The sequence below is a fragment of the Epinephelus lanceolatus genome, chromosome 10 (genome assembly GCF_041903045.1).
Source record: "Epinephelus lanceolatus isolate andai-2023 chromosome 10, ASM4190304v1, whole genome shotgun sequence".
NCBI lineage: Eukaryota > Metazoa > Chordata > Actinopteri > Perciformes > Serranidae > Epinephelus > Epinephelus lanceolatus.
Genome location: NC_135743.1, coordinates 26,518,137 through 26,535,505, shown reverse-complemented (window position 1 = coordinate 26,535,505; position 17,369 = coordinate 26,518,137). Strand labels below are relative to the sequence as shown.

The window sequence follows — 17,369 nt, the reverse complement described above, 5'->3', positions numbered from 1 at the left end:
TGTTCGCAGATATGGCCAGCTCACCAACGTGGTCAGCAATTGGAGCTGCAGCAGTGGTGGGGACATGCAGTTCAGGGTGGTAATTAAGGTAGTTTAAAACCCTTAGCATCAAAATTTGCACTCCTTTATCTCTGACTCATAAATGAACAAACGGACATGATTCACATTTTTTTTACATTCAGTGAGACTAACACTATCCGAGGACATCATTATCTATGATTATGTTTATTGCAAATAAACGTCCCTAACTCACTTTGAAATCATAGGAGAAAAACTGTCACTTTCTTGAGATTCATCACTTCCAAGTTTTCTTCAGTATCAAAGCCAGTGATAGTTGTCTGAATGTCCATGGGCACACTGCAAACAAAGGCTGTTAACAGCTAATTCGGCACACTTTTACTTTTTCATGTTGCACTGTTCATGTTTATTTGACATTACTGAGGATGGATGGGGAATAGTGATTAATTTTATCTGAGGGAGGCCCCACAGTATCAGACCTTGACAACCCCTGCAGTACAACTACGGGTGAAAAGAAATCTGATCGTGTTAGATGAGGCTGTTTTCGTCTATCTCTGTCTCGGTCCAAGATGCTGTGATACAAGGTTTAAGCCAATGAAGGTGACAGCGACACATTCACAGTAACACACACAGAAATACACACACTTGTACTCATGAACATGACAACATAATATACCCGATGATGACAGAGACTTCTCTCTCAGCAACCCCGAGACGGTTGCCATGGCAGCCGCGCCATTGATCTGACTGCCTGAGTGCAACATCCTGACCCGGCAGCCTCCACACCCAACATCATCTGAGCCCTGGACCAGCAGGAGGTAGTGTGCACTCTCACCTTTCAACTCTACGTCAGGCACTGCAGGGTATACACAGAGGAAGAGAGATTACACCAAGAGTTAATCCACCACAGAAGAAGAATTTCACTTAATTAAAATTGTAAAGTTTTAATATCGGCTCCACTCTCAGTATGATTTTTTTCATCTTACTGTGTCCTATGCTTTGTTGCTGCAGTGACATTTTAAATGTTTTATTTATAAATATTTAATCCATACAATTCTACTTAACATATCTTACCCAAGCGCGGCTAAGTGTATTGTATCTCTAATCCCTGCTGTCCAATTCATATTTTTTTTTGTTTACCACTTGCTGCAGCAATCCAATTTCCCAAAGGGTACGGTTGTATCAGTTATATCGTGTCTCATGAATTTTGTTTCTGATTTTTTCAGGCAGTGTTTTCTAATTTGATTCGGTCCCACTTTCGAGTGTGCTTCCCCAACAGAGGGCTTTATTATCTATATCAGTGTAGTCGTAGTTACCAATTTATTTCCCTGTGGAAGGTGATATGGCTTCTCTCTATTCTTGCCAAATGGTCATCCATTTAACAAAGCAATGAAAAGGGTTTGAAAAAGCAGTCTTACCGGGTAATGACTTTGGTCTCCTTGCTATAGACTCTCTCCAGCGCTGGGAGCTGAGTTGGCTGGCTGCAGGCTGAACGAGGGGGGTGATTATACAGGACAGGCTGAACAATGCTCCAACCTAGGAGCCAGAAACACAGTTGATAAACATATACAATCACACAGTCCCTTACTCCCATGAATTAAATAAAAGATTAATTTTATATGCATCATATTCTGTATGTGTTATTTACATGTACACACATTTAACTGTGGACTACAGTAAACAAGTGGAAATCTAAGTTTGCATACAATCATTAATTTATTTACTTCATTAGAGATAATAAAGTTCCATGGCTGACATTTTTCAATATTTGTACAAATAAGAGCAAGGTTAAGGGGCTGATACCTTTCCACGCAGTGACCGCAGCTGGTCCAACAGAAGCTGAGCTTTCATTGACTTCCCAGACAGGCTTCTGGTTTGTTGGTGGTGAAGGAATAATATAATATTGGGGGGAAGGGGTTACCAATCATGTACTTTCAAGTGTATTCAAATCTGAATGTATGAATAAAGAATTAAGGTTGTTTTATTATTGTGTCTCAAATAGTATGCATCTAGATTAGTGGGTCCACTTAAATGTGGACAGAGATATGACAATATATTGTTTTCCAAGAAACACACACACACACACACACACACACACACGCACACACACACATACACACACACACACACACACACACACACACACACACTTCAGATGAGGATACAATTCAAACTGGGTTGCAGACATCAGGAAGCTGGGCAGGTTCGACAGGTTAACCAGCTGAACCAAATCTAAATCTGGTGCGTAGTAATGAAAGACCTGCAAACACAGAACAGACAGACAGACAGACGTAAATGAACAAGCGAACGCATGAAAGACACAAAGAAAAACAGAAAAGGATGAATAAAAAACACCAGGGTTATCACACAGGAAAGCATCTGAAAAGAAGAAAAAAAAAATCCCAGTGGTTTGTGAGGCAGCAGCTTCAGGAGTTGGAGACCATCCAGCAGTTCAAAGACTAACATACAACTGAAGTGTCTTTGAGCAAGATACTGAACTGTAACCAGTTCAGAAGTGATGTTAGATAACTGACCCTGAAATCTGATCTTCCTTGGTTCCAAATCTGGATTTGGACTTCCAATGCAAATGTCAAGAAAACAATATTGAGGTGCAGACGAGTCCAAGTGTGTGTGCAGAAAAGAAGGAGAGGAAGACAAAAAAATAAAACAGAGACACCCACTGAGAACCCACTATATATTCTGAAGAAAATTTCAAACTCAACAATTTTGTTTTTGGTTGCAAATTCGTTAAAATCAGTGTGAGCAATTCTCTTTCCTCAAGTTAATCCGTCCACCTAACAGTTGTGGCAAATCAAGATGCTGATTGAACAGCATCATTACTACACAGCTGTGCCCTGGGATGTAAATTGACCTGACAGCAGTTCGTCATCGTAACCATCTTGCGAGATTGTGAGGCCGTTTGGATGTACTGCCAAATTAACGACATAACGTTGGAGATGTCTTATGCTAGTGAAATGAACATTAAGTTCACAGGTATCAGCTCTGGTGGACACTGCAGTCAGCATGCCAATGGCACGCTCCCTCAAAACTTGGGACATCTGTTGCATTTTGTTGTGTGATCAAACTACATATTTAAGAGTCACCTATAATTTTGACCAGCTCAAGGAACACTGTGTAATAATGCTGCTGTTTAATCAGCATCTTGATATGCCACAGCTGTCAGGTGGATGGATCATCTTGACAAATTAGTCCTCATTAACATTGATTTTAAAAAAAAAATGTGGCCAGAATTTGAAAATATATATTTTGGGTGCACAAAAAAGTTTTAGATCTTGAAAAATGGGAGTATAAAAAAGTTTTGCAGTTAAATTTTTGTTCAGTGTAATTACTTTAATGCCAGAGCTGTAACACTTATTTTCATTATCAATTAATGAATTAATTGTTTTCTTTCTTTTGTGAATAATTGTTTGGTTGATGAAATAACATAAAAAAGAGATACAAATGATCACACGTTCCAACATCTAAAAAGGTGGCATCTTCAAATGTTTTGTTTTGCCCAAACTACAGAGCAAAATACAAAGATAATCAATTAACAATGATATTAAATTAAACAGAAAAAAAAACAAGCCAGCGAGCCAGTAATTTTCTTTTAAAAAAGTCACCATTTGTAAGGAAAAAAATGTTGCTAATTAACTCTCTGTTGACCAACTAAATTATGAATGCACTTATCTCTTCAGCATTACTACACACCATAAACACCATCTTCTGGTTCCTGTCAGGAGCCAATCAGGTACTTAACACACTGAAGCTCGCATAAAAAAAAGATCTACATTTCAACAGTCTACAGTTGTCCCATTTATCTAATGAGCTCATTATGTTACAAGGAAATCAATAATATATAAATCATTTGTCACATGGAAAAAGAGGCCATCTGCATATACAGAACATTACAAGAATACCAAGGAAAGCCTGAAATCTCAATCTCATAATTTATTAATCTAAAAAGAAAAATGAAGTGCTGACCTATTTCTGATAGACTCTTATAGATTAAGAGGAGATGAAGATTTTAATGAACCCGGGTCAAACTCCCAGTTTTGCCAGCAAGTCGGCAAAGTTTATTACTTCCTTGTTGAACTGACAGAAAAAAAATCTCCAATATTTAATTGTCCTCATTACTTGGAATCATCCTTCATAATGGTTTAAAACTGCATATGCCTGTGGTTAAAATGCTTTTGTGATGGCAACATGACTCTTGGTGATTCATCATGTAATCTGCAAAATTACTTTCTTCTGATTGCTGTTGTGAGTTGATTTTGCAGGAAGATTACATATTATCCTCATTCTTATATGCATAGTTTGCTGTAATCTTGTCCTATGTCCTTTCCCTGTGAACAGTCGAGCAGTGTTTAACATTAAGTGCTGTAAGTGCATGAGCAGCCCATTGTTGTGTTACATTCTGTAACAGGTGTGCGGATGCAACACACTGCTTTAAAGGTACAGAAGCCTTTAACGACCAACACTGGCTCTACTTCCAAAAATACAACAGGAATGTTATATATTAACAGTACATGCCTACTTTACATTAGTTGTGTTTAGGGTTGTTAAAAGTATCAATACTCTGAAAAGTATCGATACTCAAATGCTGTATTCAGATACAATACTAATTTACAAAAGTATCGATACTAACAGTGCACGCCACCTCAGCGCCTGTCGGGTGCGCACGACGTGTCCGACGGACACGCGCTGTGCAGGCAGCGTCTGGCAGGCACAGAGGCCTCGCTGCAACCCGGCTTGTTGTCGTCGCTGTGCATGCATGCACACATTTCTGTTGCTGTAATATGGCCACCGTGGCTGCAGGAGGATCAGAGCAGCCAGTTTTGGTCAAAAATGATAAAGGAAAAAGCACTCTTTGGAAATATTTAGTGAAGTGAACACAGCACGCTGCAGACAGCAGGTACAGCCCCTCCCCTCACTAGCAGCTGAGCAGCTGGTGTCGCCAGCATCAAACTAGAATATAACTTCTAACGTTTATGTGGGAGCTAAGCAGAAAACTTTATCAGTCATCCCCGTCTGTAACATTAATATACAATGTTAGTTCAACAGGACAACATAATTATGTGTGTCTGAAAAGTTATGTTAACTGCAAAGTCACAGATTGAAGCTGAAAAAACGTTTGGTTTCTCCCGTAACCCCTGGTTCTCTGATCACATAGTGAGGTAGAAACAGGAGCATCCTGAGCCTAAACTACCAACTCTATTTGATCAGCAACAAAAATATGGAGCCAATTCACCAGAAGCACAAAAAATAAACAGGGCTGTAGATAAATACTTTTGTATGGACAGATCTTGTTTCTGGTTGGTATTTATTTTGGAGGGATTTTTTGTTGTTATCATTGATGTTATTGTTCTGATCTTTATTTAAAAAATGACATGCCTCTTAATTTTTTGCTGCTGTATCAAAAATGGTATCGAGTATTGAATATTTTCCTGGGTATCGATATCGAGTTTGAAATTTTAGTATTGTGACAACCCTAGTTGTGTTACACTGTAATGTCAGCCATCAAATAATTAAAATCACAAATTGTGTCCTTTTTTTTGTGAAAGGCAGAGGAAATATTAATAAACTGTCTACAGTGAACCCTCCACACATTACCCATAAACAAGTACCACTGTTGTGATGTTGCTGAGAAAATAACAGATGACATCCCAGTTTTGACCGACTAATGCACAACTTACACTGCATCTTGAGTGGCTTAGGAGTAGCCTGGCATCTCCAGACCAATTTGCAACTGCAAATTAATCTGTAACCTCTCAGTTCATTTTTGATTTCCAAAGGGCGTTACCAGCTGCTGTCTGAACCAAACTGGATAGACACACAACCAGTCAGAGCAACAAAACATGGTTTTCTCTGTGCCCCATCTGTTTGGCGACCAGCAGGGCCAGTTGGTTAAACTTTTCCAAACGCTGTCAGATGTACGCCAAACACGTCTTTCTCATCAACAACCGCTTTGAAGTGAAAATTTGTGTGCAGTGTGTGCAGATGCAGTGTTTGGCTTCCCTCTGTGTTGCCAGCGCCTGGAGCTCAACCCGGGATTCTGAGTCTTGCTTATTTACATGCCCTGCCCAGTGCCCAAACTGTAATGACGCAGAGCTGTTTAAAAAAAATCATCAAAGTTTCCATTCAAGTGTAATTCAGGGTTGGGTACCCAGCTACGACTACTTTTTAAGGGTAACAACCAAATTCCATTGGTATCACTGAGCACCAATTCACAATAAATTAATTACTGCCACATGTAAGTGCCTGAGAGCGCATCTGGGAGAGGGCGCTGGGTTTAGTCAATAGGCGAAAGTGCCATGAAGCACTCCAAAGCATGGAAGCCATTCTCTGAGCTCCGCAAAGTTTAACTTCAGCCAGGAACCCTGCAAGAGAGCTCTGCAGCCCCTGCGTCGGCTTCCCACAAACTATCACTGTAACGCCGATCTGCTGCAAAAGTTTCAGAGACTGGTCTATTTTCTTTTCTATACTACTTTAGTAATAGACCAGTATCACTGCTAGATGAGCAGACACACATACACACACACTCAAACACACAGACAGACAGAGACAGAAGATTAGCTCAATTAGTAAAGAGCTGTGCTTAAGTCTACTATGTTACCCCTGCTGCTTGTTCAAAAATTACATTTTGTTTATACCGAAAAAGTAAAGCATCTAAAAAAGGTATTACTGGGTACCAGTACTAAATTACAGCTACTGGTACTGGTGTTGGTTCAAATGTGAACGATAACCAAACATATGTACTCGTTTGTTCTTTGCTAGAGGAAATATATTGTTATATACTGTAATATACAGTTTCTTTTATACTAATGCAACAAACATTCCACATCTGTGGCAGCTATCTTGGTTGTTAATGAAAATGGCACTTTGGTCAGTCATCGTATACAACCCGCCCCATATCACAGTTGAGATTGGCCCATAGTGAGCCAGGTCAGCAGAAAATCTGTTTGACCAGTAGAGGGGACCGGAGTGGAGGAAGTGTGAAAGTTTAAAAGTCTGAATGCATATTTTTTTGGCCAGCAGACTATTTTAATCCTAAAAGAAAATGAAATGTAAAGACCTTTCCCTTCTTTGACAAACAGGGTCGAGGCACTCTTAAAAAGGACACTTGAGAGAGGCTAAATGTCACCGTTTAAATATGCTGTAGGGCAGCTGGATCTATGCAGGAGAACATTCACCACTAATAAAAAGCTTTTCTGAAAAACAGCTCTCTGAAGAATCATATTGGAAGAAGAAAAAGGTTACTGTGACAAGATTCAGAGGAATTTCATCAATATGTTTTGAAAATGTCTCAAATGTGTGTATAGTTACTTTTATAGCAACATTTTCTTTACCACATATTTTAGCTTTGTAACCATTAGCATCATTGTAAAATAAAGACCTGTAACACAGATATACCTATTCTTTCAGTATCTCTGGTTGTTTTAGGCTACTGTGGGCAGTGCTGAAAAATCAATTAGCCGGGCTGTGCCATAATAATATTGACCTGCAGGATTTTTGCATCAAGTATCCGCTACATGAGCTATAAACACTGATTCACATCTCAATATTTTGTCTATAAACAGCATGTTTACTGAATTTATTATATCATCGATATCATAGCATAAAAAATAAACAAACCACAAGTGAACATATTATGCATTAGCCTGCGGGTTATATTTTATAAGTCACATACCAAACACTTCAGGTTTGGTGCTCACACAATACAGTGTGGCCACCCTGCCCGCTGAGGCTGAGCGTCTGTGTGTGTTAGTAATTATCACGACAGTTACTCCTGACAGTGAGGAGGCCTAATAGTTTTTTGTCTCATCGCAGTTTAGATTTTACAGTCAGTTATCCCAGCAGAGTGGAGATGTGATAGTTCTGTTGTCCTCTGAGAATTTTTTTTTATTGTGTGCCAAGACAATCACCGCCATCTGCTTCTCTGTACACAGATCTGATGAGATCAGATCACACACACACACACACAGACACACACCGTCTCACTCTCCATAGACATGTAAATGAGCAGCATGCACAAACATACACACCTTAACTATGGCACTCTGCTGTGTTAACTGAATAATGAGCACACACAACAACAACAAACACATACTATGTGTTGCCAGACACAAACTCACAAAGCAGATAATAGTTAAACACAACACACATATTAAACAATATAAAACTTACAAGAGCTCATAATTCTTTTCAGTATTTATTATGTAGAACAGACATCCTTTCAACCACTTGTCTTTAATGCATTAATACTAATAAAGGCTGTGTGTTAGTGAGTGAGTGTGTGTGTGTGCGTGTGTGTGTGTGTGTGCGCGCGCGCACACACACTAAAGACCTCATATCAGGCCATAACTTCTTGGGCACAGCCTCTGTGTAGTTTTATTGTTATAGATGTTAATCTACATAAGAAAACTCATTACAAAACCTTATACCAACTGTTATAAAAGACCTTGTCTCACACTGAGTGAATTTTTTTATGCAACAGCAGTGCACACAACCACCACCCCCAACACATAAACACACAACATATTCTCCATAGAAAAGTACTCAGATTCTAGCGTATTACACGATACAACAGTTAGCTGTGGGTTTTATAACTTCTACTAAGGTAAAAAAAAAAAAAAAAAAAACAACTCGATTTTATGAATTTGTTATTCATCTCTGAGTTTGCGGCTGCTGCAGTGGCAAAATAAAAAAAAATGTGTAACTGAGTTATCACCAAGACAAACATTCATCAAATTAAAAAATAAACATCCAACATTATCTGACAACTAACTATATGTCACAATATTTATAATGTTTACAGCTTAAATGATTAGTTGACTGATGAAGCTCCGGCGAAAGTTCAGTCAGGAAGACAATACTTTTCATGCTTAGGCTGTAACTTTCTTCCTCACCCTGCTATTCACTCATTGTACACATGCTCACTCTCTATCTCTGGCTGTCAGTGTTTGGGGCTGTCATCAGCTGTTCTACAGCTGATCCACAATCAACCAACAGCACAGCGACACACCTTCTCCGTCAGCCTATCGTCTTACTGCTCCTCATTTTAAATATGGCTTATTTTCTGCCTGCAGTCCTTTCATGCTGCTGCCGTGCTTACCCTCCACCTCCCCATCACCACCTAGTCTTCTCGGATGCAGCCTCATTTCGCCTTTTATTTATCAAAATTTATCAATTTTGATAAATTTAATAAGTGCAACTGTAGCTGCACGCTGAACAATATTTAAAGTTTACACGTATTTGAAAAGGTATGACTTTGTGGACTTTACTAAGACCAATATATCTTAAGCACAACAGTCACATGTAGAACCAAGGCAAAGTATTTTTGAGTTGTGTGCTCACTGGGATAAACTGAAATTAAGAGAACTGAAACATAAAAGTGTAAAGAAATACATACTGTACACAGTGACAACGTCTGACAATGCCAAAGTTTTTGAATGAATAAAAGCCTAAAGGATCAGTTTTGACATAAGGTCATATGAAATACTATCAACAGTGCTGATACTTGGGACATTAACTGAGGCTACATTTTGGCTGGATAGAGATATCACAGCAAGCTGACAGCTCACTCTTGTTTCTCAGTACTAGCCTGTTTAATACCACCTCAAGACAAATAATTCTGAACCACTCCATTAAAAAATGTGGCATACAAAATCTGACAAAAAAGGACAAGTTGATAACTGAATAGTGAAAGATGCAACTTGGCAAAAAAGTTAATTCCAAATGAGGGTGAGGTTTGCCCTACAAAGTATGAACACTCTGGTGAAAGATGGATGAACAAAAATGGGCACAAAGTATTAGTAAGCAACATATGACTGCAGCAGACAGATTCCCCTCTGTAAACACTTTGGCACTGGCTCTCTGAGATGACAAATCTTTATTCAAATACTTTTTTCTGGCTACAAAGTCACCAGAGGTACAAGAGGTCTGCGCTCATTTGGCAGATAAAATGCATTTGATTTATCTGGCTGCTTGTCCTTCAGTCACAGGTTCCTCAATGTGATTAAAGTTCAACCAGGAAGTGACCCTTTTGATCTCATCTCCTTCTGGCCCTCAGAAATCATTAGGAGATGGAACTGTGTGTGGCTCATTCAACGCTTTAGCTTGGAGGTAAGACGTGAGTTGAACTGGGGTTAAAGGAACAGTTCTCCCCTAAATGTAAATTCAGTCATTATCTACTCAACATCCTGTCAATCAAAATCTTCCTTATAGCTTGTAGGAATATGGAAAAACAGACTTATACCCTTTTTCCCTGGCTTAGTTTGGTTTGGTTTGACTTGGCCCGTCAACAGAACGCGGCAGGGATTTGCATCTCCATTACAACAGGGCAACCCGCTTGGAGGTGTGTCTTTAATTGACGGCTTGGCTTGAATGATGACATTTAAAAGCAGCAGGTTGATCCACAGCCAAACTCCCCCATTATTTAGGGGGTCGGGTAGTCAGGGGTTGGCTGCTGTCGGTGAGACGTCACCGCTACCATCTTAGAGGCAGTCAGGTGTGCTTTTGGCCCTGCTCCAGAGATAGTCCATCTCTGGTGTGGCTCAACATGTCTAAACTGGTAATGGAAAGACAAATCGGCGTGGCATGGTTTGTCTCGGCACGGCCCAAATAAATGAAAAAAGGGTAATAATGTCATCATAAGCCCTATCCACACAGGACTAGTATTACAAGGGGGCCTCATGTGATCTAGAATTTACCCCCGACGTCTGTGTTTCGTGCAGCACATTCACGCAAGATAAGTGAAGTCTGTATTTTACTAGAATTAACTCCACTCCACAGAAACCCCACACAGCACCACAAGCAGTGATGAACAGCATCAACCTCCTTCTTCTCTTTTTCTTTTATTCTAATGTAGTTGAAACAAACAGAACTGACTCTGCCTCACATGGTCACATCATCCACCTTATGATTTTTTTAGGATTTCACTCTTCTAATGGATTTAAACTTCCTCTTTCTATGACTGGGTCTCCATGTCGCATAGCAGGATGAGCTTCCTGCACCAAAAATGATGTAAAAACTTTCATTTGTAATAGCTGACTTTGCATCAATACTAGAACCAGAGAAGAGGCTTAAATGCAACCCCAAATCACAGGGATGCCAATTTGCACAAGACATGATCTCATGATCTCTGTGTTTGGCAAAATATGATAGGTAATTTGCAGAGGAGTTTTTTTATTGACAAATTACGGACATGGCAGATTCACACGGGATTAAGATCATAGACGACCTCCACAATAACTACAAATTACTAAAGGTCCCCAGGTAATACTAGTCCCATGCGAACAGGGCTATATTCTTCATTCAAGATACAGTGATTAATAACTTCAAACACATTACATTTCTCTTAACAAGATTTCCTCACTGACAACATTTGGATCGAGTGCAGGAGCTACAGCACGCTGGCAGAAGACTGCTTGCTACTGTAGGGCAACTGCTGGCACGCTGGAGATCAAATCTTTCCTCACAGAGGAACAAACAAGAAATAATGATGTGAAAAATTTGACTTTTGGAACCACAATACAATTGTCTGGCAATAAAACCCATAAATCCTACCTGAGGTGCTTGAAAAAGTTGAGATGTAGTTATGACAAAGCCCGATTTCAGACCTCTGAATTGCTGCCCACATCTCTGATTTATTCAATGATTCATATAGGTCTGTTGTTGTGCCCACTGCGTTGGAGAAACATTCAACCTAACAGTCATCTTCTTCGTTCATACTGGAGCTAGCTAGCTTCTAAGCTACAAACATGAAAAACGGCAGTGAAAAATGTGGATGAGTTGGATGCAGCTATATGGGTTGTAATAAGTGGACTTCCAGAAATAATAACTCTTTAACCACCATATTTCTTTGATCATTGTGCAAAATTTCCACAAAGCTACCTTTTAAAGTTTTCTTGTAAACAAAAATAAAAAGTTTTTTTTTTTTTTACATTCACAGTTTCTCCCCAAAACATATTGTGTGTATCCTTGAGGTCTATGCTATTCCCTTCTCATAATATGTTAAATTTTAATGAATATGTCAAAGGTTGAAAGTAAAGAGTGGTAATAAGGAGCTTGGCACTCACCTCAGATTGTAGTTTGTGGTCTGTAGTGGTGTAGGGAGCTTGCAAGAGACTAGTCCCAGATATGTGATGCTCTGGAGAGCGCAGAGAAAAGCCATCAAAACGGAGCTCCGACACATACTGATGAGAAGAGAGAAAAGGTCACACAGGGGTGAGTTATTTCATTCTTTGATAAACACTGTTTATCATGCAGCTGTCACGTGTTTTCTTCACATGGCTGTGTAGTTAACAGTACACGTGCGCATACACACATATTAGTTGTTATGTTATGCATTACACAGCCATAAAGTGGTGGTGGTTGTTCTGAGACAGGCTTTTATCCCTTTGGGAATTCTCCTTTGTTCCACTGCTCTCCAACTGTGAAGCTCTCACAGACTGACTGCTGGGGCCCACTCACTTCTGAAGGCAGCAACTTAGAAAAGGTCACTTTCATGAAGGAGAAGCTGCTTGCTGCCTCAGAATACTCACAGCTCGGGACACAGCAGAGATGACTGGAGAAAACTTTTGTCAAGCATACAATGGCCTCCCCAGTTGACTAGGACAAAAATGTAACTGGCCTGCAACTTAACTTAAAATGCTGAGTTTAGTGCGTGTTCTGCTGCTCGCAAATGGACAGAAATATCAATATATAATATTAATACCCTGATTTCAGGGTAGAACACAAAAACACACAAACAGCACTTGATCACTGAACTACAAAAAAAATATTTCATTGGGAAATTTCAACCAAGAAATAAGTCCTTTTGGCACATGTAATGTAGCACCCATAGAATTTGAATATTGTTGTACTGGAAATTAGGTATTATAAATTATTTTTAGGACATTTAAACTTATTGATAGCTTTGTGACTCAGACATACTCTTATCTAATGTCAATCACCAACAGTCCAGCGCTACTGAAAGTAGAACAATCTGACCCTATGTGACAGGCTTACAGATACAGTATGCTTGCAAGATGTCAAAAAGTCAAGCGTCTGAAAAGTTTTAGAATTTGAGAAGATGACAGATGGGTGAAAGGAAGCTAGCATATCACAAATCCACAATGAGCAAATCTCCTGAAAACTGTAAGCTGTAACTGTATTCTAGCGATCATGGCTAATGTTACTGCGACCTGCATGCTAACAAAGTGGCTAACTGCTTAAATTAAGAATCTTCAATCAATAGGCCTCAACTGATCGCAGATATTTCTTTGATGCCCAAGCACTGACATGAATATCGACAGCACATAAGACATTAAAAATTCAGAAATTTTCAATTTTAAATAGAAAACTCAGATCACATGTGGCCTCTGCTACAGCAATACGTCAGTTTCATGAACCTCTGCGACCTTATTTACACTAAAAAACATAAAAAAAGTCTGCGTCAAACAAAAACCCTAGAATTATTATTACAATTTTATGGAAATGTTGCTTCAATGTCAAGTCTCTCGGGCCTAAAACCCTTTGAAAACATATTGGGTTATGTTAAACATGAAATAAAAAATACCAGACCTTGACCTGACAGTGTCAATATGCCTGGCCTCTTTTTTACATTTTTGCAAAAATGCATTAATTAACATAAAGATGGTACTTTTGAGCTGTTTCAAGACACCTCAGTTGTATATTTTCATAGACAAGCTGATCAATGTTTGAAATTAGCATAAAGTAGCAACTGAAAATCTCAGGCTGGTTAAAAAACACCAACAGTATGAGACATTAAAGAAAATGCCACAGTGAAACAGATTGCTTATTCTCCCCAGAGAAACGTGGAAGAATAGCAGAAAATTGGCTAATTCTGCCAATTTTCTGCCAAAAGTACTGCACCTGCCAGACTTTCCGCTTAATGAGAAAGAAATACAAGTGGGCATGAAGCAATCTCCAGAGTAGCAACAAAAAATGCTGTCAACTCACCTCAGCCTATTCACTTTGACACTAAGGGGCCGTGTGAAAACTTATTAGAGGAAAGCAGGGAATAAAGTGCACTACGTGGTCCAAAGTGTGCAGACATCCAGACATCTCATTCCAAAACAATGGGCATATGCTGCTACAACAGACAAAACTATTCTGGCAGCAATTTGGAGCATGGCTGCAGAAATTCATTCCCATTCAGCCTCAATGGTATAACTGAAGCATTCCAGTTCTTCCCAGGAGTGTTGGAGGGTCAGGGCTCAGTACAGGCCTTTCAAGGCTTTCGGTTTAGTACGCTTTATAAACCGAAGGATTAGCAGAACTCTCCTATGACATGTGGAAAATAAAATATACAGCTGAAACTGACTTTAATATATTGTTCTCAGAGCCACTGCGCTCATCAAGGCAGCCCACACGAAGGACCAGGCAACGTGCAGTTTGCCCCTCTCACCCTCAAACAATAATGCTCTACCCATTCTGCCCACCTGAAAAATCCTGGACACAGAAGGAGGGAAAAACAGTTTAACAGTCTAACTCCACAATTCAGTACTAAACAGTTCCCAGTCATTTCACATGTTTTATACATACTTTTACAAGTATCATATGTATTTATGGTATTTAAAGGTATTTATATAAAATGTGTTCAGAAAGAAATCAGTGATTTTGCCTTACCTGGACTTAAACAAGACCATTTTAGCCAGATCACATTTCTGCTTTGTACAAATACATACACACACACATATATACATATATATATATATATATATATATATATATATATATATATATATATGTATATATAGGAAAAAACAATAATATATATAATATATTATTATATATAATATATTATATATATATATATATATATTATATATATATATATATATATATATATATATATATATATATATATATATATATGTATATATATATAAATTAAGAATTCAAAAAAAATATTATGATTTTTTTTTTTAAAAAAAAGGCCAAAATTGTTTGATACATATAATTTTTAAATCTATCCATCCATCTACCATCTATCTATCTACCATCTATCTACCCACCCATCTTTCTAAGAATCTACCCATCTACCTATCTACCTATCTATCTACCTACCATCTATCTATCTACTCATCTGTCTACCCACCCACCCATCTAAGAATCTACCCACCCATCTATCTACCCATCTACCTATCTATCTATCCACCCATCTATCCATCTACGTACCTATCTACCAATCTACCCATCTATCTATCTATCTATCTATACATACATACATTTTTTTCACAAAGAGAAAAAAAAAGTGATTACTTTATATGTTCAATGAATACTGACACCCAAATCAAGTACTTGAGTACTCATGCCTTTTACACTTTTAGAAAATAAGCGTGCTGTACCTGCACATCAGCCACAGGCCATTCGAATGCTTTCACAACAGACTGAGAAGAGCATCCACAAAGTTGGAATCACACTGTTCTCTAAAACAGTGATTTTCAACAACCAGCTGCAAAGATGTTATCCGGACAACTGATCATCCAATTACCAACGGTGCATGTAAATGCTCAGTTAATTTGGCGGCCTCTCTTCATTTTTGCTGAGCACTGAGTATCCACCCTCAGGCTATCAGCAATGAAAGCCTTACTGCTCCTCCAGACCACAAACTTCGATATCTCTACTTCATTTCTCCACTCTGTTGGCCACCAACAAAAAGAGATTGAAGAAAACAGAAACAAGTCACACCCTCTATCTGTTTCTGATATCGATCATTCACACTTGGAAGGATTAGCTGTAAATATGCCCACATTTCTTATTGAGTGGCGAGTTCACACGTCTCTCCTTCTGGCCATATACAGTACAGGCCAAAAGTTTGGACACACCTTCTCATTCAATGCGTTTTCTTTATTTTCATGACTATTTACATTGTAGATTCTCACTGAAGGCATCAAAACTATGAATGAACACGTGGAGTTATGTACTTAACAAAAAAAGGTGAAATAACTGAAAACATGTTTTATATTCTAGTTTCTTCAAAATAGCCACCCTTTGCTCTGATTACTGCTTTGCACACTCTTGGCATTCTCTCCATGAGCTTCAAGAGGTAGTCACCTGAAATGGTTTCCACTTCACAGGTGTGCCTTATCAGGGTTAATTAGTGGAATTTCTTGCTTTATCAATGGGGTTGGGACCATCAGTTGTGTTGTGCAGAAGTCAGGTTAATACACAGCCAACAGCCCTATTGGACAACTGTTAAAATTCATATTATGGCAAGAACCAATCAGCTAACTAAAGAAAAACGAGTGGCCATCATTACTTTAAGAAATGAAGGTCAGTCAGTCCGGAAAATTGCAAAAACTTTAAATGTGTCCCCAAGTGGAGTCGCAAAAACCATCAAGCGCTACAACGAAACTGGCACACATGAGGACCGACCCAGGAAAGGAAGACCAAGAGTCACCTCTGCTTCTGAGGATAAGTTCATCCGAGTCACCAGCCTCAGAAATCGCAAGTTAACAGCAGCTCAGATCAGAGACCAGATGAATGCCACACAGAGTTCTAGCAGCAGACCCATCTCTAGAACAACTGTTAAGAGGAGACTGTGCGAATCAGGCCTTCATGGTCAAATAGCTGCTAGGAAACCACTGCTAAGGAGAGGCAACAAGCAGAAGAGATTTGTTTGGGCCAAGAAACACAAGGAATGGACATTAGACCAGTGGAAATCTGTGCTTTGGTCTGATGAGTCCAAACCGCCGTGTCTTTGTGAGACGCAGAAAAGGTGAACGGATGGATTCCACATGCCTGGTTCCCACTGTGAAGCATGGAGGAGGAGGTGTGATGGTGTGGGGGTGTTTTGCTGGTGACACTGTTGGGGATTTATTCAAAATTGAAGGCACACTGAACCAGCATGGCTACCACAGCATCCTGCAGCGACATGCCATCCCATCCGGTTTGCGTTTAGTTGGACGATCATTTATTTTTCAACAGGACAATGACCCCAAACACACCTCCAGGCTGTGTAAGGGCTATTTGACCAAGAAGGAGAGTGATGGAGTGCTGCGGCAGATGACCTGGCCTCCACAGTCACCGGACCTGAACCCAATCGAGATGGTTTGGGGTGAGCTGGACCGCAGAGTGAAGGCAAAGGGGCCAACAAGTGCTAAACACCTCTGGGAACTCCTTCAAGACTGTTGGAAAACCATTTCAGGTGACTACCTCTTGAAGCTCATGGAGAGAATGCCAAGAGTGTGCAAAGCAGTAATCAGAGCAAAGGGTGGCTATTTTGAAGAAACTAGAATATAAAACATGTTTTCAGTTATTTCACCTTTTTTTGTTAAGTACATAACTCCACATGTGTTCATTCATAGTTTTGATGCCTTCAGTGAGAATCTACAATGTAA

General features: G+C 39.3%; 1 protein-coding gene across 1 annotated transcript in view; it reads right to left on the bottom strand.

Moving 5' to 3' along the window:
- Positions 1–17,369, bottom strand: part of mtbp (MDM2 binding protein) — a 44,629-nt gene that overhangs the window by 19,287 nt on the left and 7,973 nt on the right. The window contains exons 8-12 of the mRNA XM_033640109.2: positions 12,099–12,215; positions 2,184–2,278; positions 1,822–1,888; positions 1,437–1,554; positions 695–874 (exon numbers count right to left, since the gene is read on the bottom strand). Of these exons, the coding sequence (XP_033496000.2) occupies positions 695–874; positions 1,437–1,554; positions 1,822–1,888; positions 2,184–2,278; positions 12,099–12,215 (577 nt within the window). The remainder of the gene's footprint in view (positions 1–694; positions 875–1,436; positions 1,555–1,821; positions 1,889–2,183; positions 2,279–12,098; positions 12,216–17,369) is intronic.